This window comes from Phacochoerus africanus, chromosome 10 (genome assembly GCF_016906955.1).
Source record: "Phacochoerus africanus isolate WHEZ1 chromosome 10, ROS_Pafr_v1, whole genome shotgun sequence".
Classification (NCBI taxonomy): Eukaryota; Metazoa; Chordata; class Mammalia; order Artiodactyla; family Suidae; genus Phacochoerus; species Phacochoerus africanus.
In genome coordinates this window covers 30,762,185-30,783,890 of record NC_062553.1, presented here as the reverse complement: position 1 = coordinate 30,783,890, position 21,706 = coordinate 30,762,185, and the positions used below count along the sequence as shown (strand labels likewise).

General features: G+C 40.1%; 1 protein-coding gene and 1 pseudogene across 2 annotated transcripts in view; one reads left to right on the top strand and one right to left on the bottom strand.

Annotated features, from left to right (window-relative positions):
• The window catches only part of SMIM14 (small integral membrane protein 14), a 74,977-nt gene that overhangs the window by 8,858 nt on the left and 44,413 nt on the right, over nt 1–21,706 (top strand). The window contains exons 1-2 of one of the 2 annotated variants that reach the window (XM_047798480.1): nt 2,073–2,188; nt 21,396–21,505. In XM_047798480.1, coding sequence (XP_047654436.1) covers nt 2,179–2,188; nt 21,396–21,505 — 120 coding nt within the window. In that variant the 5' untranslated portion in view covers nt 2,073–2,178. Of the gene's footprint in view, nt 1–2,072; nt 2,189–21,395; nt 21,506–21,706 lie in introns of those variants that run through there. The other variant, XM_047798481.1, reaches the window with a different exon arrangement.
• LOC125138099 (60S ribosomal protein L37a-like) lies at nt 4,723–7,910 on the bottom strand (annotated as a pseudogene).

The following is a 21,706-nucleotide window of genomic DNA, read 5'->3' as shown; positions in this document are numbered from 1 at the left end:
ATAGTGGTTCTAAGCATTTTTCCAGTCATCATGAATGGCATTCACGTGAATCTTATGCGCAGATATGTCGTCTAGGCTGTAGCATAAATGAGAGAAGCTGTGAGTCACCTGAGTTGGGAGAGCAGTTGCCATAATTCCTTTCTGCTCAAAAAAATATATGGGCAAGGAAGTGAATGGGGATGATAAAAAGTCTTGATTCTGTTCTAGTTTATTTGAATGATCATTCACTGTGAAATCAATCACAAATTTGTAACATTACCTGTGATGTAACTCATAGTTTTCAGAACATACTAGTACTTTGTAATACAGCTATTGAAAACTGGTTTCTTAACATTTGTAAGTATCTTATATCCATTGTGATTTGGGGTCACATAATATGGAATTTTTACATCATCTATTGAATTTTTCTGTTTCTTACTTATGAAACACAGCCTTTTTTCCTGAGTTTAAAAAATTTTATTCAGGAAAAAAAAAAAGCAAAGTTGGGAGACACTGCTTGGATCCCGAATTGCTATGGCTGTGGCACAGGTCAGCAGCTGTAGCTCTTATTCAGCCCCTAGCCTGGGAACTTCTATATGCTGCACCTGCAGCCCTACCAAAAAACAATTTTTTTTTAAAATTCAGAATATGGCTAAATAGTACTGGAGTAGAAATTTCAGAAAACATTTTCAGGATATGAAACTTTTAAGATATTGAATATAAACAAAGATGATTCAATTGGAAAGTTTTCCTTTGTTTGACCATTTATAATAAATATACCCTGGACTTTGAGAGAACCTTTGAGATTGCGTAAGATTAAAGGACAGAGGGGGAGGAGGGGGAAGTGGGATGGACTGTGAGTTTGGGTTTACTAGATGCAAACTATAGCACTTGGAGTAGATGAGCAATGAGATCCTGCTGTATAGCGCAGGGAACTGTATCTAATCACTTGTGATGCAGCATGATGGCTGATAATGTGAGAAAAAGAATGTGTATACATATGTATAACTGGGTCACTTTATTGTACTGCAGAAATTGACAGAACATTGTAAATCAACTATAATTTTAAAAAGTAAAGGACAGGGAGTTTTCTGATGGACTAGTGACTAGGATTCAGTGCTTTCACCTCTATGGCCCAGGTTCAAACCCTGGTCTGGGAACCGAGATTGCACATCAAGCTGCTGCACACTGTGGCTAGAAAAATAATAAAATGAAAAACAAAATTTCAACCTTAAAAAAAAAGAGTAAAAGACAGCTAGGGAAGGACAGGAAATTCTAGGTGAGGGTCCGAGATTCAGAACAGAAGACTTCTTTCTTCCCTTTCGCTTTTATGTGAAAAGAGTGATAGTTAAGCCCCAGGGGAATGCAAACACTCCAAAGCAGTGTCCCCGAGGACTTGGGCTGAGGATTAAAGATACGTTTCAAATCTAAGGACTTAGAGGTGAATTGGCCCAGAACATCTTACAGTTTATAAAGCACTCATTTCAAATTCTTACTCAGTCCTTGGGACAATCCTTTAAAATGAGTAGTTTCAGTTATCTCTCCTGTTTTATACACAGAGAACCTGAAGTCACAGGGAGGCTAATTTATCCATTTCTCAGTAGTGCCATAACTTACATCATCTAAGATGTATTCTCTCTGCTATCCCATGCTGTTTTTAGCAAGTGTTGCCAAAGATGATTCCTACAATGTAGTCAAATACAGGTAAAGAAAAAAAGGGCCATGAAGGAAAGAGAAGGTAATAACTAAGATATAGGAAACACATTAACTGAGAATTTCCAGAAAAGTAGTGGCAGCCCTGGGGTGGACCTTTAACACAGTCCTGTGCTGCAGAGACATGGGGCAGTGGAGGAGATAAATTCTTGATAACCTTGAAGAGTTCACTTTCTAATAAAAATGGGATAGAAGTTAGGTAGTTCTCCTTTTGAGCTTTCTCCAGAGAGATTATCACAGAAGTTGTTTATCTATGACATTTTTTTGGTCTGTTGTTTATATATTGGTGTGTAATTATATGAATGAATTGTAATTAATAATTAACTTGATTACAAACTCTCGGAGGTAGGCCCTGCCTTTTATTTTTTCTGTATCCTCCTCTGAACTCTTCTGCCGGTGACTTAGACCCTGGGGACTTAGCTATAGATCCTTTTCAGGGAAAGGAGAAGTGAGAGAAGACATGGGTTTGAAGCCCACCTCTACTGCATGACTTTGGGTAAGTCACTGATGCTCTCTGGGCCTCAGTTCTTTCCTCTTTAAATGAATGGTTGTGAACTGCTGCATCTCCAAAGTTTTAATAGCACCACTTGTAAAGCCGTGATTTGTTGAATCTGAACAAATGAAGACTTAGCATCCTCTAATCTGTACTTTATCTCTACAGTGATGTCTCGCACAGGCCTCCTGGTCTTTCTGACCTTGTTTCTTCTGTAATTTCCCAATTCACTGTATGAAAAATGAATGTTTTCTTGTCACTCTAACCTGCTTTAGTCTCTTACTTTTGAAGAGTATGCCCTCTGAAAGAATATCTTTTAAGCTTTTTGTTATCCTATAAAAACATTTTATGACAAGATTTTCAGAGAGGGTTTTTATTGTATTTTCTCTCATAAATAAATAGCTAATTCTAGATGGGACTTGAAAAAAAAAAGCACAATGTAAGAGCTATGAGTTGAGTTGATTCAGTGTCTTACTGAGGACTATAGCATAGGAGATAGAGTCCCAGATAGCTCTGAGGATCTGTTCCAAAGAGGTAAGGGAGGAGCTGGTATATACATATGTGCAGTTGGGTAAAAGGTTATTGCTGGTTACAAGGATCAGATACCTCAAATATCTCAATTTTAGTGCTTTTCTGTGCATGGGAAGATGCAAAAATCTGAGGTTGTTGGAATTCTTCCTTAGATAAGTATTTTAACTATCTAGGGGCCCATAAATTCAAAACACAGAATACTTCATCCTAAATTCTTTCAGAGTTTACCTGTAGGTCAGCAACTGCTGTGGCTAATGACTTGATCCTTAGAAAACTGGAATGGTGGGTAACCTTCTTTATTTACAAGCAACATAGGGTCATCCTGTTGGATCAATACAGCAAGTATTAGAAGGAATTTGTAACTATAATTGCTTGGCTGTTAGTGTGAATTTTTAAAATTTGTCATAGAATTCAGGAATTATTACCTCCTGAGCACAGAGAATTATGGTATTTAGAGTATATAATGGAGTTTGTTTCAACATTTAAATTTTTATTTATTTATTTTTTGCCTTTTAGGGCTGCCCCTGCGGCATATGGAAGTTTCCAGGCTAGGTGTCGAATCGGAGCTGCAGCTGCCAGCCAGTGCCAGGAGGGATCTGAGCTGCATCTGAGATCTACACTATAGCTCGCAGCAATGCTGGATCCTCAGTCCACTGAGTGAGGCCAGGGATTGAACCTGCATCCTCATGGATACTAGTCGGATTTGTTCTTGCTGTGCCACAAGGGGAACTCCAACATTTAAAATGACTTTATGGGATGGGTGGGCATTTTGGGGGTCTTAGGGATGCAAACTGTTATATTTGAAATGGAAGAGCAGTGGGATCTTATTGTACAGCACAGGGAAATGTGTGTGATTGGGTCACTTCGTTATACAACAGAACTTGATGAAACATTGTAAATAAGGTATCCTTTAATAATAAAAATAAAATAAATAAAATGACTTCTTCTCCCAGGCATAGCTTTAGCATGGTTTTTGACAAATGATGATTGATTTGAACTTGAGCCTGTATCCTTTCCTTGCCCACTTCCCATTATAGAATCAGAGATGCAAATGTAGTTAAGGGAAAAATATGTCATTAGAAGTATTAGGAAGTCAGTTGATGGTTGTCTAATTTCTGTACTACTCGAAAGTTGTCTTGGTAAGAATGAAATAGTGAAACAAGTATACCTAGTATGATTGGTCATATCTGACAGATGTGGAAGGAGTCTTGGTCAGAGATTTACCAAGACCTTGTGACTTCCTGTCTAAGGTCTGTCTCATAGTGGGTGGATATGTGATCATGGTCAAATCGTTAGCTTATCTGAACCTGTTTTCCTCATTTCAACAGGGATAGGGAATTCCCTGTGGTGCAGCAGGTTAAGAATCTGGCATTGTCACTGCAGCGACTTGGGTTGCAGCTGCAGCTCAGATTCCATCCCTGGCCCAGGAACTTCCACAAGCTACAGGCACAGCCAAAGAAACAAAACAAAACAAAAAACCCCAAAACAAACAAACACACAATCCCCCCAAAAAAACAACAGGGGTAATTTTCCTGCTTTGACTTTGTGAGAAGGGCTGCTGTTAAAATATGAAAGTAGTTAGAAAGCTACAGGCAAAGGTAAAGTTTATTAGATACGGCTCTGTTTGATTGAAATCCTTTTTTTTTTTCTTTCTTTTTTTTTTGGCTGCACCCATGGCATGTGAAAGTTCCAGGGCCAGGGATGGAAACTGCGTGCCAGCTGCAACCTGTGCCACAGCTGCGGCAACGCCAGATCCCTGCTGGCCACAAGGGAATATCCTGAGATCCATTTCTGATAAAAGAATAAAGCAAATGAATATGTTAGAAAAAGTGTGTGTGTAAATTTGAACACCTTATTACATTAAGATATTGGGTCATCTAAAAAGTAATCCCAACTACTAATTGTAGCATGTTAGTATATAGTATAGTAAATGATAATATTACTAAAATTGATAGACAAATATTTGTTTAATATGAAAGGTAGCCAAAGTTTTGGGATAGCTCTGCTTATTTAGTTGACTGGTTTTCTGATTGGCTACTGGGTAAAAACTTGGGATCAGAAAGCTCTTTCTAGGGGAAAAGAACATTTATAGAGGTGAGTGATTACCTTTATAAAGGGAATAGTTAAAAGTAGAGAGAGCAAATTCAAATGTGGTCTCCCTGAATGCCTTGAGGGCAGTTCTAGCAGCTTCTGGCATGTGTTTCACTTTCTTGATTTTATAACTTTGGAGCTTTAATCAATAGCATAGATGCTTTTAAGATAAAGATGCATAAAATGCTTCTTCTGAGGTTCCCATTTCATTGACCAGCATCCCTATCTTCTGTCTTGTGAAAACAGATTGCGTGCATTCTAAATTGTCATTTTGTATTTTACTCTTGCTGTGTGTTTTATTTTTAATTTTTAAATGGAAAGAATTTTGGTATCATTCTTGATCAATATAACTATTTGGCTACTTGAAAAGGTGATTTTAGGAGTTCCTGTTGTGGCTCAGTGGAAATGAATCTGACTGGCATCCATGAGGACACATGTTCAATCTCTGACCTTGCTCAGTGGGTTAAGGATCCGGCATTGCTGTGAGCTGTGGAGTAGATCACAGACGCAGCTTGGATCCTTTGTTGCTGTGGCTATGGAGTAGGCCTGTGGCTATAGCTCTGATTTGACCCCTAGCCTTCGAAACTCCATGTGCCGCAGGAGCAGCCATAAAAAGACAAAAAAAAAAAAAGAGTTTTCATCCTCTGACCTTGAATTAGGCTTGGTTATCCTTCCTTTCTCAAGAAGAGCCCTCTATTTGCATGGGGAGGAGGTAGAGTAGTTTTTTGTTTTTCTACAAATATATATATGTCTTTTTGTTTTAGGGCCTCACCCACGGCATATGGCTAGGGGTCGAATTGGAGCTACAGCTGCTGGCCTACACCACAACCACAGCAACTCCAGATCCCAGATCTGAGCTGCATCTGTGATCTGCATCATGGCCCACAGCAACTCTGGATCCTTAATCCACTGAGCAGGGCCAGGTATCGAACCCATATCCTCATGGGTAATAGTTGGGTTCATTACAGCTGAGTCACAATGGGAACTCCTTAAATTAAATTTCTTAAACTGTAACCATATCTCTGCCATTTCTTAAAGTTTTATTTATTAACTTTTTACCATTTATTTATTGATAAATCTGAGGTAATTTTCCTTATTTTTGTTGCACCCAACATTTTTTCCTGATTTATGCGTTAATATATGATACTGAAAGATAAAATATATAAAATGCTGATACCCAGAGATTGCCGATGTTAGTTTTCGTGTGTTTTCTGTCAACTTATTTATTTATTTATTTTGTCTTTTCTAGGGCTGCTCCTGCGGCATATGGAGGTTCCCAGGCTAGGAGTCTAATTGGTGCTGTTGCAGCTGCCCTATGCCAGAGCCACAGCAACATGGGATCTGAGCTGCGTCTGCAACCTACACCATAGTTCACGGCAGTGGCTAATCCTTAACCCACTGAACAAGGCCAGGGATCGAACCCACAACCTCATGGTTCCTAGTCAGATTCGTTAACCACTGAGCCACAATGGGGACTCCAGATGGCTTTGATTTTTAACATGCCTTGAGAAAACACCTGAAACAAAGCTAGTCTAGTCTTTGTCTTTTTTCCTGTATTTTTCTTGTTTTATGTGTTTTGTTTTTGTTTTTGTTTGTTTGTTTTGCTTTTTAGGTCCGCACTCGCAGCATATGGAGGTTCCCAGGCTAGGGCTCAAATTGGAGCTATAGCTGCCGGCCTACACCACAGCCAGAGCAATGTGGGATCCAAGCCGTGTCTGCGACCTACACCATAGCTCATGAGAATACTAGATCCTTGAACCACTGGGCGAGGCCAGGGATCAAACCCACAACCTCATGGTTCCTAGTTGGATTCATTTCCACTGCACCATGACAGGAACTCCATTTTATGTGTGTTTTTAAAAATGAATTTTAAAATGAATTCCCATTTGTCTTTATTTTAAATTTACCAAACATTACCATAATATTATACCAACATTAGTAATTTGTGCTATATACTTTGTTGTTTGAGTATTTTGATTCTCTTAGTTTTTTTTTTTTTTGTCTTTTTACCATTTCTTGGGCCGCTCCCACAGCATATGGAGGTTCCCAGGCTAGGGGTCAAATTGGAGCTGTAGCCACCGGCCTACACCAGAGCCACAGCAACGTGGGATCCGAGCTGTGTCTGCAACCTACACCACAGCTCATGGCAACGCCGGATCCTTAACCCACTGAGCAAGGCCAGGGATTGAACCTGCAACCTCATGGTTCCTAGTCAGATTCGTTAACCACTGAGCCAAAACGGGAACTCCAGTTCTGTTAATTGTATAGCTTCCACCAGAGAAATGGAGTAAGGAAGGATAGACATTGAAAACTCATTTTATAAAGAATGATTACCTCAGATTTAGGGCAAAGGCTGACTTTAGATGTATCCATTGTATAGTCTGTTTATATATTTGGTCATTTCTCATTGTTAGTTGAACTTGGTTTATTTTATAGCACAGTTGCAGAGTTTCGAATCCCTTTTTTAATGTATTAACTCTAGCCAACAAATTCAGTGTTGATGGAAGGTCACATCGAGGGTTAAGGTAATTTAGCATGTTCAGTTCAAAAGAAAAATTGAGATGTAATTATTTGTCCTTAGAGCTAATGGTTCAGGTAAGAGAAGAATAAAAAAGCTATTGTAAGGTTATTCTTTTTGAAAGTTCATATATTTTGAATAGTTGAGAAGACACAAAACGGTATACAATGAAAAGATACCTTACTACTTGTCTCTTAGCCTCTTAGGCTCACTTTCCAGAAGCAATCTGTTATATAATTATTTTTAATTTTTGTTGTTATTTTTTATTACATAAATTAACCCATCTGTTATAGGCTAGCAGCACTTTAAATGGCCCTTCCTTCAGTTCCCTCAGTCTAATGGCAGGCTTTACTGTGATGGCAGAAGTGGTGTTGTAGGTCCAGGCACCACCAGCTACTGTTTTCTTGTAGGAACCACAGTGCCAGATGCCCACAGCTCGTTTCTTCACCTTGTTTTGCTGTGGAAGGAGCACATGTGCTTAGTATGCTGACTGATTTCAGCTTCCCTCACCATTTCCCTGTGGGAGGCAGCATGAAGGATTCCCTATTTGCCTGAGATTCTGACGTTCTTGTTGCGTTTATCCATGTCACCACAAATTTGTCTGAGCCCAGAGAGGAGGAGGAGGCCCGTAATTATTTTTAAATTCTAAATTCTTAAGGTTTTGAATCATTTGCAAACATCTCCCCATAGATGAGAATTTATATTTATTAATGCAAGGAAGTTAAGCATCAACCTTTAATATTTTTTTTTCCTCCATACGCATGGCATACCAGAAGTTCCTGGGCCAGGGGTTGAACCTGTGCTATAGCAGTGACAATGCCAAATCCTTCACACTAGGCCACCAGGAAACTCCTTTAGTATTTATTTTGGATAGAATCATTTATTTACATATGTATATATGTAATTTGATTTAAAAACTAAAATGTAACATAGAAAATTAGGAGAGCAAGAAAAAAGCATCTGATCACCTCAACAGAACCAGTATCCGTAGGTTAAGATTCTGGGCAGATAGTAATTCTACATACTTTTTTCTTTAACCACAAGAATTTCATGTTGCGCATACTGGATTTCTGATTGATTTCTTATGAAGGAAATTAATTTCTTGATAATATTGCTCTTGGAAGCAGAAGTAGGGAACTAACCTTTATTGAAGAAGAGGAGAAAGTAGAGATTGGCAAGAGTCAGAAAGTTAAATAAGAGTGTTTTTATAATTCAGCCTTGAGAAAAATAAAAGAAAAATTAAGTTGAGGTAATTCTGGGTGCTTAGAACTGATTGCTCTTCTTTTTTCTTCTGTTTTCTTTTCTCTTTTCTTTTCTTTTCTTTTCTTTCTGCCATTTCTTGGGCCGCTCCCATGGCATGTGGAGGTTCCCAGGCTAGGGGTCGAATCGGAGCTGTAGCCACTGTAGCTGCCGGCCTACGCCAGAGGAACAGCAACGCGGGATCCAAGCCGTGTCTGCAATCTACACCACAGCTCACGGCAACGCCAGATCCTTAACCCACTGAGCAAGGCCAGGGATCGAACCCACAACCTCATGGTTCCTAGTTGGATTCGTTAACCACTGAGCCACGACAGGAACTCCTCTGTTTTCTTTTTTAAATGGAGGTGTGGATTTGAGATGTATAGAAGATAAGTTTACATTTTGTTATGTTTTGAATGCTTACGTGAAAGGACAGAAATGTTTAATACACAGTACTCTGCTTCAAATCATAATTAATTTATAAACTTGGTGAAATTACAGGGAGGGCAATCCCAAAAATTTCTGGAGAACAATGAATGACATATGACATACGAACAGTGGAAGTAGTGTTAGCCTGCTTTGTCTCCTCTGGCCTGTGACAGTTTTGTCGGCTTTCCTTCTTCTTTGTCTGCGTCATCTTTGTCTTTTTTTTTTCTTTTTTTAGGACCACACCTGTGACATATGGAGGTTCCCAGGCTAGGGGTCGAATCGGAGCTGTAGCCGCCGGCTTACACCAGAGCCACAGCAACGCAGGATCCAAGCCGTGTCTGTGACCTACACCACAGCTCACTGCAACGCCGGATCCTTAACCCACTAAACAAGGCCAGGGATCAAACCCACGTCCTCATGGATGCCATTTGGGTTCATTAACCAATGAGCCACAACTGGAACTCTTTTCTTCATTTAATTTTTTAATGCTTTTGACAGTTTTGAGGAGTATTGATTAGATATTTTGTAACCCCTCCATTTGGGTTAGACGATTTTTCTCAGGATTAGACTTGGTGTCAAGGTTTTGGGAAAGAAGACCACAGAGGTGAAGTGCCCTTCTCGTCACATCATATCAAAGTGTACATGAGAGTAACACGACTTACCAGTGATGGTGTTTACCTGGACCTTTTGGTTAAGGGAGTGTTTGCTAGGTTTCTCTATTATAAAGTTACCTTCTCTTTCTCAATGCTGTCCTTTAGAAGTGAGTCACTAAGTCTAGTCCACATTCAAGGCCAGGGGAGGGTTAACTTCACCTTCCAAGAAGGATCCATCTATTCCTGTTACTTAGGATTCTGTAAGGGAGATTTGTCCTTTTCCCTCCTTCTACCTTTCCCTCCCTCTGCTGGAGTATTGGAAAGCAAAGCGCAGATGATGTACATCATTGATAACATTTGTATCGTTCTTAATACATAGTGCCAAATTACATTCCAAAAGGATGGTAGCTGTTAAGGGCTAAGACTAGCAGTTATGGAGTTCCCGTCGTGGTGCAGTGGTTAACGAATCCTACTAGGAACCATGAGGTTGTGGGTTCGATCCCTGGCCTTGCTCAGTGGGTTAAGGATCTGGCGTTGCCGTGAGCTGTGGTGTAGGTTGCAGATGCGGCTCAAATCCCTCATTACTGTGGCTCTGGCGTAGGCCGATGGCTACAGCTCCGATTGGACCCCTAGCCTGGGAATCTCCATATGCAGTGAGAGCGGCCCTGGAAAAGGCAAAAATGACCAAAAAAAAAAAAAATACTAGCAGTTATGACTCAATTTTCATGGTACTTTTTTGGTATAAGTTTGCCTCCCCCCCCCCTTTTTTTTTTTCTTTTTTGGCCTCCCTATGGCATGTGGAGTTCCCAGACCAGGAATCAGATCTGAATCACAGTTGTGATCTACACTGCAGCTGCAGTGACACTGGATCCTTAACCCACAGTGCCGAGCCGGTGAGCCAGGGATTGAACTTGGATCCCAGCACAGCAGAGACGCTGCCAATCCTATTGTGCCACAGCAGCAACTCCAAACATTCTTATATTAATTTGTATTTATTTGATTACTTAGTTAAGATGACCTTTTAAAAAGGTTTAATAATTAGCTGTAGCACCTTTTGGTAATTATCTTTTCCTTTGGGCTTTATCTGTTTCAGATATATTTTAGAGACTTGCTATTTTAACTCTTTGATCTCTTAGGGACTTAAGAGATTTATTTTCTCTTTTGCTTATTGACTCTTAATTTTTACTTATCTTCAGAGTTTTGTCTTTTATTCAGATCTCATGACCACATCATTCTTAGTCGTCTTGTATTCTTTTATTTTTTAGCATATGAAAGTTCCCAGGCTAGGGGTGGAATTGGAACTGCAGCTGCCTCCTACACCACAGCCATAGCAACTTGGGATTGGAGCTGCAACTGTGACCTACACCACAGCTCACAGCAATGCCAGATCCCAGGCCTACCCACTGAGCAAGGCCAGGGATTGAACCGGCGTCCTTATGGATACTAGTCAGGTTCGTTACCTCTGAGCCACAACAGGAACTCTTTCTTGTATTCTTTTAAATTTGTTTCCTGCTTCTGTTAACATTTACCACTGATAATGAAATTTGCTAGCCATTGGTAAAGCAAGAAGTTAACAAGTAAGGCCATTTTAGGTTAGAGTCATTTAATGGGAGTTTCATTCAAAATGAATGTGAGAATTCTTGTGTGTTAATTTAGCATATGACTGGATTATTTGCTTTAAGAATTCATAACTGATTATCCCAAACCTTTTATGTTAAAAATACTTTTAAAATGTTTACTATTTTGCAATGTGTTACAAAAATAATTAACCCATTTGAAAATTACTTTTATAGTCTTGAAACCTATGTTGAAATTTTGTATTTTGGATATTTTTGTTACTCATATGTATTTGTGTATACCTTTTTAAAAAAAGAATAGTTTTGAGATTCCTGTCTTGGCTCAGTGGTAATGAACCCAACTAGTATCCATGAGGATGGGGGTCTGATCCCTGGCCTTGCTCAGTGGGTTAAGGATCCAGCATTGCCATGAGCTGTAGTGTAGGTTGCAGACGCAGCTGGGATCTGGTCTGGCTGTGGCTGTGGTGTTGGAGCAGCTGCAGCTCCGATTGGACCCCTGGCCTGAGAACTGCCATGTGCTGCAAGTGTGGCCATTTAAAAAAGAATAAATAAACAAAAAGAAAAAAGTCATAACTCCTCACATTAGTTCCTCAAAGAGTTTGAAAAAAGAGTTTGAAAAGAGTTTGAAAAAAAAAAAAAAGAAATGTAAGTGCTAATAAATTGGAAAAGATGTGCAGTCTCATTAGAATTAGGAAAGCAATGAGACATATTTTGGGGGCCTACATTCTGGCAAAAAAATTTTAAATTGAGTATATCATATATTATGTAGTATTAATGATAGTAATAATATTGTATGTAATTACTATGCTGTGCAATTAGTAATAAGTACTATGTGCTATTGATAAAATTAAAATTGGTTAAGTTTTTTTGTGACTGCCCTTAGACCTAAGATTTTGTACTTAGTCCTACAAAAAGTACAGGCACAAAAATATATGTTGCAACATTATATTAACAAAAAAAATTGGGAGGGCCCTAAGTTATCTTCGCTAAAGAAATTCTAAAATTGTTAATATTTTGGAATATTATGTCGCCATTAAGAAAGAATGAAATAGAGGGAATTTGCTTGTGATGCAGCGGGTTAAGGATGTGCCATTGTCACTGCAGCAGCTTGGGTCGCTGCTCTGGTGCAGGTTCAGTTCCAGGCCTGGGAACTTCTACATGCCATGGGTGCTGCCAAAATGATAATGAAATAGAGCTTTATATATTGAAAGGTCTCCAGGGCTTTTTATGTTACAAAAAAGCAAGTTGCAGAACATGTGTAGTATGATCTCATACAGCCCACCAAAGTGATATGTGTGTATATATATTTATAAGGGTATAAGTACCTATAAAAGGCTTGGAAGTATTTACACCTGACTATTAACTGTGTTACCTCTGGGAGAAGGGAGGAGCATTGGGCAGAGAAGAATGGGAAGGTTGACATTTGCCACTTTATATGCTTCCAGGGGGTACTGCCACTGATGCCAAATACATAATACATAATCGTGCTGTTTAACAAATATTTGCTACTAACAGTGCTTGGCTTAATCAAGAAACACTTTGGTTTTTTTGGGGGGTGGAGGTTTGGTCTTTTTAGAGCAGTACCTGCAGCATATGGAGGTTCCCAGGCTAGGAGTAAAGTCGGAGCTGCATCTGCTGGCCTACACCACAGCCACAGCAATGCCAGATCTGAGCTGCATCTGTGGCCTATACCACAGCTTATGGCAACTCCAGATCCTTAACCCACTGAGCAGGGCCAGGGATCAAACCCTTGTCCTCATGGATACTGGTTGGGTTCATTACATCTGCGCCACAATGGGAACTCCAATAACCACTTTTAATTAATTAATTTTGGAGTTCCGTCGTGGCGCAATGGAAACAAATCTATGAACCATGAGGTTTCGGTTCGATCCCTCGCCTTGCTCATTGGGTTAAGGATCTGGAGTTGCCGTGAGCTATGGTGTAGATTGAATTCTCGGCTCGAATCCAGCGTTGCTGTGGCTGTGGCGTAGGCCAGTGGTTAATAGCTCTGATTAGGCTCCTAGCCTGAGAACCTCCATGTGCCTTGGGTGCAGCCCTTAAAAAAAAAAAAAAAAAAAAAATTATTTATTTGCCTTTTAGGGCTGCACCCACAGCACATGGAGGTTCCCAGGCTAGGGCTCAAATTGGAGCTACAACTGCCGGCCTACACCACAGCCTCAGCAACACAGGATCCAAGCCACATCTGCCACCTACACCACAGCTCATGGCAATGCCAGATCCTTAACCCGCTGAGTGAGGCCAGGGACCAAATCCACAACCTCATGGTTCCTAGTTAGATTTGTTTCCGCTGTGCCACGATAGGAACTCCACGAACCACTTGTAAGAAGTTTATTTCTTAAGGAATCAATCCTGTATATAAGCATGTAACTCCGTGGCACGATTCTAGAAAACACAGTAGTAGAACAACAGTATCTACTTTTCTACCTTTTCCAAAGTTATAAACAGTTCAGTTTGACTCCCCAGAGGTGAAATAAGGTAAATTAAACCCACCCAGCATGAGCTGGCGTGTTTAAGGTTCTAACAGCAGATAATAAATTGGTTAACAGCACTGGAAAACTCCCTCAGCACACATAGAAACGGAATGACTCAACTGATTTATTATAGCTGAATTCTACTTGGAAAGTTTTGTTGGTTGTTGCTGAAGGAGGAAATGATCCGGATCTGAGGGGAATTGCGTTTGCCCTCCTAACATACAGAGTGGGTTCTTTTGTTGCTTTTTCGTCCTAAGAGCTGCTTAGGAGTGGATAGTATGAGAACTTTAGATATGTTTTGCCCTTTGTGCTGCATGAAAAGTCATCTGTAAACTGTTGCTTACTTTATGCCCAAAGTCAGATTGCTCTCACAAATATTAATTATAGTCGGAAAAATACTGATATATAAAGTAAACTTATTATTAAAAAACCTTAAAATAGAGAAAAGTAAAAATGTGTAAAAAACTCTCCAGTACCAGTTTCACTAATTACCAGCTCATGGCCAGTTTTATTTCTTCTGTGTCCGTATTTACTTCCCTCTCTCTTCTGAATTATTTAGAACTTCTTCAGTGCACTGTTATTTTTATGACTTAGGCCTTTTGTGACCAGTTGGAGTAAAGCTGGCTGTCTTTAAGGTTCAAGCACATTATTTTGATCTCATTTAGCATTATTCTCATATTAGGGATATATATTGAGGAAGTGTGCAGCTCCTCTGAAACACGAAAGGCAAAAGCACGGTTTTAAATTGCTTTCTAGAGTTCCCGTCGTGGCGCAATGGTTAACGAATCCGACTAGGAACCATGAGGTTGCAGGTTCGGTCCCTGCCCTTGCTCAGTGGGTTAACGATCCGGCGTTGCCGTGAGCTGTGGTGTAGGTTGCAGACGCGGCTCGGATCCCGCGTTGCTGTGGCTCTGGCGTAGGCCGGTGGCTACAGCTCCGATTCGACCCCTAACCTGGGAACCTCCACATACCACAGGAGCGGCCCAAGAAATAGCAAAAATAAATAAAATAAATTGCTTTCTATCAAAGTTGTCTTCTATGCTGATTTACCAGAATTGTGAGTTAGTAACCCAGTTTTGTCTTGTCCAGAATAGAGCACTTTCTTTTTTTTTTTTTTTTGGTCTTTTTGCCTTTTCTAGGGCCGCTCCTGCGGCATATGGAGGGTCCCAAGCTGGGGGTCGAATGGGAGCTGCGCCACAGCAACTCGGGATCCGAGCTGCGTCCGAGACCTACACCACAGCTCACGGCAACACTGGATCCTTAACCCACTGAGCAAGGCCAGGGGTCAAACCCGTAACCTCATGGTTCCTAGTTGGATTTGTTAACCACTGAACCACAACGGGAACTCCTAGAGTACTTTCTTAATGTCTTTGGGCACCAAGGGATTTAAATGTGGGGTGGTGGGTAAGTTTCTTGCTCCAGTGCTTAGCTGCTGGTGTGCAGTGACACACGTTCTGAGTCCTAGCCAAAAGAGAACTGGTTCCATTCTATTTAAGTTATTTTATTTTTTATTTTTTAATTTTTTTGTCCTTTCTGTTTTTTTAGGGTTGCACCTGCGGCATATGGAGGTTCCCAGGCTAGGGGTCTAATCAGAGCTGTTGCTGCCGGCCTACACCACAGCCATAGCAGTGCAGGATCCAAGCCGTGTCTTCGACCTACATCACAGCTCATGACAACGCCAGATCCTTAATCCACTGAGCGAGGCCAGGGATTGAACCCGTGTCCTAATGAATGCTAGTCGGGTTCGTTAATCACTGAGCCACGACGGGAACTCTCTAAGTAATTTTAAAGAGGATACTATTAACTGAAATTTGAATAGTACTTATAACGCCTCAAGTTTATATGTAGAAAGTTACACAGAAGCATAGCACTCTTGAGGAATGTCCTATTTATAAATACATTTTCTCATTTTACTGAGGCTCATTAAGACCAACAGATACTTAGAAATTGTAGTTGATTTACATGTTCTGGCATATATAGATACAGAGAAAATAAACATCGTCCAGAATTCAAAAATCTTTATTCATGGCTAAGGCTTAAGCAGTGAAGAAGTGTTTAGAGATAGAGTGATGACTAAGTTAGGTTTCTGCTGCCAAGCTTTGTTTTTTTGTTTTTTAAGGAGGGGGTAGTGGTGGAATCTTGTTTTTAAGTTAAATGGATTAAAAAGATACTTAAAAATAGTGGCTTAACAATTTTTATTAATGATTAAAAACAACTCTCCCTCTTTCTTTCTTTCCTTTTCTTTTTCTATTTTTTTTTTTTTTTTTTTTTTTTTGCTTTTTAGGGCCAAACCTGGGGCATATCGAGGTTCTCAGGGAAGGGTCTAATTGGAGCTGTAGCTGTCGGCCTATGCCACAGCCTCAGCCACACCAGATCCGACCTGTGGCTGCAACCTACACCACAGCTCATGGCAACTCTGGATCCTTAACCTACTGAGCGAGGCCAGGGAGGGAACCTGCAACCTCATGGTTCCTAGTTGGATTCGTTTCCACTGCACCATGAGGGGAACTCCAAATCTCCCTTTCTTTATAAAAGTCAGTTTGGTAGTATTTTCTTAGCATTTCTGTGTTCAGGGGCTACAGAACTGGATAGATTTTGTACATTTTAGTATTTGAAATTATTATGACATGGAAATTTGACTCTTTTCAACTGCTGTATAGGATTTCATGTCCTCATTATTTATTTAATTAGAGCCACACAGTTAAACACTTTGAATTACCTTTTTTTTTTTTTTTGCGCTCTTACGGAATGTGTTGCAGGAGTTCTTGCTGTGGTGCAACGGGTTAAGAATCCAACTGCAGTGGCTTGGGTCGCTGGGGAGGCACGGGTTTGAGCCCTGGCCCCATGCAGCGGGTTAAAGGATCTGGTGTTGCTGCAGATGTGGGGAAGGTTGCAGCTGTGGCTCAGATTCATTCTCTGGCCCAGGAATTTCCATATGCCTCAGGGACAGCCATGAAAAAAAAAAGAGAGTTAGAGTGAACATCCTTATACAAATAATTTGCATGCTTGTTTGGATATAGATATCTAAGTTACTTAGATAAATTTTCCAATTTTCTGATTAAAGTGATATTTAGATTTGTACTTCTTCCATTTTGTGTTTGCTTATTGGCTCTGTTTTCCTGCGAACATGCTATTTGCTTCTTTTTTCTGTTAGATTGCCATTTTCATATTGACTTTTCAGAATCATCTGTAAATTAAGGAAATTAACCCTGATAGGTGTTATGTTCTTTTAAAAGGTTGTTCTTTGTGTTTTTATTTTATGGTATATTTTTGGCTTATAGAAACTGATATTATTTTTGATTGTCAGAATTATTTATCCTTTATAGTTTCCTATATTTCTGTTCTTCTACACATATCCCAGTAGTCTTCTTGTAGTTACACATTTGTGACTTTTTAGGTTAAATTTTTTCTATATTTTACAAGTTTTAATACATAAAGGTACATATTCACTATAAGAAATGCTTAAAGGAGTTCCCGTCGTGCTCAGTGGTTAACAAATCTGACTAGGAACCATGAGGTTGTGGGTTCGATCCCTGGCCTTGCTCAGTGGCTTAACAATCTGGCGTTGTAGTGAGCTGTGTTGTAGGTCGCAGACGCAGCTGGGATCTGGCATTGCTGTGGCTGTGGCATAGGCCGGCATCTACAGCTCTGATTGGACCCCTAGCCTGGGAACCTCCATATGCCTTGGGTGCAGCCCTAGAAAATACAAAAAAAAAAAAAATGCTTAAAAATTGACAAAATGAAAGTCTGTCCCCCAAATTATATTCTCTTCCCCAATGCCAACCACTCATTAATTTCGAAGTGTTTTCGTTCAGTCCTTCATGTATGCGTCACAGTTAAAAAAAAAAAAAGGCAGTTATCCTACCATTTCTAAATAGTCCATGGTTTAAAATGGCACCTTTATCATATTCTAAATTCTGATAAAATCATGGGTCAGTTTGTCAACATTCTGTTCTGATCCATTGCTCTAGTAGACTATTTCTTGTGTGTGGCCTCATTTTAGAAAGTTAAATCACTCATGCATTTGAATTTGTTTTGGAATAAGGAATGAGAATAGGGAGTCAGCTATCCCCAACACCATTTGTAGAATAACTGTGTCACCCCCAGTGATTTGATGTGCTACCATCAACCTATGTGTTTCTATAATGGGTGTCATTGAAAGAGCATTTTGACTAGGCTCTCTTTTGATTCTAGGTTCTCTGCTATTAGTTTTCCATAGTGCGACCTAGGTGACCTTTTGAAAGCACTCAGGCTTACAGCCCTTGTGGACTTCACATTACTCTTTGGATGAAGACTTAATCTCACATGGCCTAGAAGACCCTGTGGAGCCTGGCGCCTTGACCTCTCGGTCTCATTTCAGACCATCCTTGCTGTCTGGATTCCAGCACCTCACAGCCTTCAGTCCCTTCATTGGGCCGTCCTCTTACTCACTGCAGGGTCTTCACACTGCTCTTTCCTTTGTGTCTAGAAGGCCTCCAGCTCTCAATCCCTGTGCCTCCACCCCGCCGCTTGCCCTGCCGTAGTCCCGTATGTCCTCCCACTTTCAACTCAGCTCATTCCCTAGATAAGTCTAGAACCTGTGTATACTTTCCAGGCATCATTTATCTTTTTTTTTTAATTAACAACTTTATTGAAATATAATTCACATACTACACAATACACCACTTAAAGTGTGCAATCCAGTGGTTTTTCATATATTCATGGAGTCATGTGACCATCACCATAACCAACTTAAGAACATTTTCTTCACCTGAAGAGAAAGCCTCTACCAGTTAGCAGTCACTCCCCATTTCTCCCCAAGCTTCCCAGTCCCTTGTAACCACAATGATTTTTTTTTTTAATTGTGAAATATACATAACAAATTTTGCCATTTTAACTTTTTTTTTTTGGTCATTTTAGGGCTGTTCCGGCGGCATGTGGAGGTTCCCAGGCTAGGGGTTGAATCCTACGCCACAGCCACAGCAACACAGGATCCATAACCCACTGAGCAGGGCCAGGGATTGAACCTGCATTCTCATGGATGCTAGTCAGATTCATTTCCACTGAGCCACGATGGGAACTCCAGTCATTTTTTTAATAAAGTGTCCAGTCTATTGGCATTACATTCACAGTGTTGTGCAACCATCTCTACTATCTTTGCTTTTTAGGGCCACTTCTGCGGCATGTGGAGGTTCCCAGGCTAAGGGTTAAATTGGAGCTGAGGCCACTGGCCTACACCACAGCCACAGCAATACCAATTCCAAGCCGCATCTGTGACCTACACCACAGCTCTTGGCAACGCCAGAGTCTTAACCCATTGAACTGGGCCAGGGATTGAACCCACATCTCATGGATACTAGTTGGGTCCATTACCACTAAGCCAAGACAGATCTACTTCTAAAACTTTATCATAGCAAACATACTCTACTCATTAAGCAGTAACTCACATTCAGTCTCCCCCAGGTCTTGGCAGCCACCATTCTACTTTCCGTTTGTGTGAATTTGCCTGTTCTGGAGATTTCATATAAGTAGTCCTTTTGTGTCTGCTTATTTCACTTAGCATAATATTTTCAAGGTTCATCTATATGTCAGAACTTCATTACTTTTTATGACCAAGTGATGTTCTATTGTATGTATATACCGCCTTTTGTTTAACCATCCATCAGTTAATAGACACCTGGGTTGTTTTCACTTTTTGGCTATTGCGAATTATACTCTTATAAATATTTAGCGTATGAGTATCTGTTGGAGTCTATTTTCACATCTTTGAAGATAAACACCTAGAAGTGGATTAGCTGAGTCACTGATAATTCTCATGTTTAATTTGAGGACCCATCAGATTGTTTTCCAGAGGAGTCATATTGGAGGTTTCTAATTTCTCCACATCATTTATTTCCATTTTTTATTGTAGTCACCCTAATAGATATGAAGTGGTATCTTATTGTGGTTTTGATTTGTATTTCACTAATAACTAATGACATTGAACATTTTTTCATATCCTTATTGACTCTCTTTGGAGAAATGTCTGTTCAAGTCCTTTGTCCATTTTTATTTTTTTTTGCCTTTTGTCTTTTTAAAAGGGCTGTGCCTGCAGCATATGGAGCTTCCCAGGCTAGGGGGTCTAATCAGAGCTACAGCTGCTGGCCTATGCCACAGCCACAGCCATGCCAGATCCAATCCGCGTCTGCGACCTGCACTGCAGCTCTCAGCAACGTCGGATCCTTAACCCACTGAGCAAGGCCAGGAATTGAGCCCGAAACCTCATGGTTCCTAGTTGGATTCATCTTTTGCTGCACCATGACAGGAACTCCCCTTTGTCCATTTTTAAATTGAGTTGTTTTGTTATTGAGTTAGAGGCATTCCTTGTTTAGTCGGGCTGTTTAAACCATTTTCAGATAAATGATTTACAAATATTTTCTGTATGTTGGCCTTTTCAGTCTTCTGGTCCATTTATCTTTTATAGTACTCAAAAGTTTGTACTTATTAGTTTTAAATATTCAGGTTTTTTTTTTTTGGGGGGGGTCTTTTTAGGGCCTCACCTGCCTCATATGGAGGTTCCCAGGCTAGGGGCCTCATTGGAGCCAGGCCACAGCAACGCCAGATCCGAGCCTCGTCTGCGACCCCCACCACATCTCACGGCAACGCCGGATCCTTAACCCACTGAGCGAGGCCAGGGATCAAACCTGCAACCTAGTCAGATTCGTTTTTTGCTGCACCAGGACAGGAACTCCTTAAATATTCAGATTTTTGTCTGTCTCCACCAATAGAAAGTGAGCCCTGTTAGGTGAGGACTAAGTTTTTGCTCACTTTTATATTGCTGATGCCTAGCAGAGGTGCTAAATATTTTTCAAATGAAGTTCCTTTAAGTTAAGTTATGAGTACCATTGTTTGTTCAGTCTTAAAAAAATATCAATAGTACTCCCTCTGGTTACTTGTTACTCTTGTTTTTCAAGATCTTCCTAGCTGTTTCCTGGCTATTGTTATGTTAACTCATGTTAATTAATAGGATCCTGCCCCATCCCACATTGGTGTCATTTTACATAACTCATTTTTTCTTTGAGAGGGCTTTCTTGGTAGGATAAAAGCTGCAAAGTTGTGATAGTCAGCTTGGGCTGCAATAGTCAAATAGCAGTAGAATACAACAAACATTTGTTTCTCATAGTTGTGGATTCCGCTAGACCTCTGATCAAGGTGCTGACAGATTCGGTGTCCAGTGAGGACCCTCTTTCTGGTTTGTAGATGGATGCCTTCTTGCTCTGTCTTCACATGTTAAAGAGAGCTATATTGTTTCTTCTTTAAGGACACTCACCCCAATTATAAGGGCTTCACTCTCATGACCTAATTACCTCCCAAAGACCCTACCTCTAAATACCATCACTTAGGGAGGACTTCATTCTGTAGTAGTACTGAGGCTAACAGAGTTAAAGGATTAGGTAATTAATCAGACTTAACAGATTTAAAGGGTTGGGTAGGGTTCTAGTATCATCACTTTCAAAAGTGGGGCCAGTATAGAGTATCTGAAGGCATTTGCATTTATGGGAAATCAGTCTGATAGTAGAAGTGGTTTTACTTTTGTATAGATCATTTGTATAGATTCATAATTCATATAAGATTGGTAATAAATTCATACATATGTCATTAATAAATATGAACTAAGCTTAAGAGAACTATTATGAATCTATACATATATGAATTTTTCATAGCTGAAGAGAAAGAGTAACTCTGAATCGTAGTCTTACGATATTTTTTCCTTCCTCCTAGATTTAAACAGTCAAGTTAAATCAAGCTGGGTAATCATGGCAGAAGGTGGATTCGATCCCTGTGAATGTGTTTGCTCTCATGAACATGCGATGAGAAGGCTGATCAATCTGGTGAGATGAACAGAACAGTCCTATTCAGAACTGAACTGTACCCACTCTGTCTTGTTTTTGGGAGAATGGCGGTTATTGGAAGAGGTTCATCTGATGGGCACTAAAAATTATTTATAATTGAAATTCCACATTGGTTAAGTCATAATGGCTAAAATGCTTGCCAGCAGTTCTTTTTTTTTAGGGCCACACTCGCAGCATATG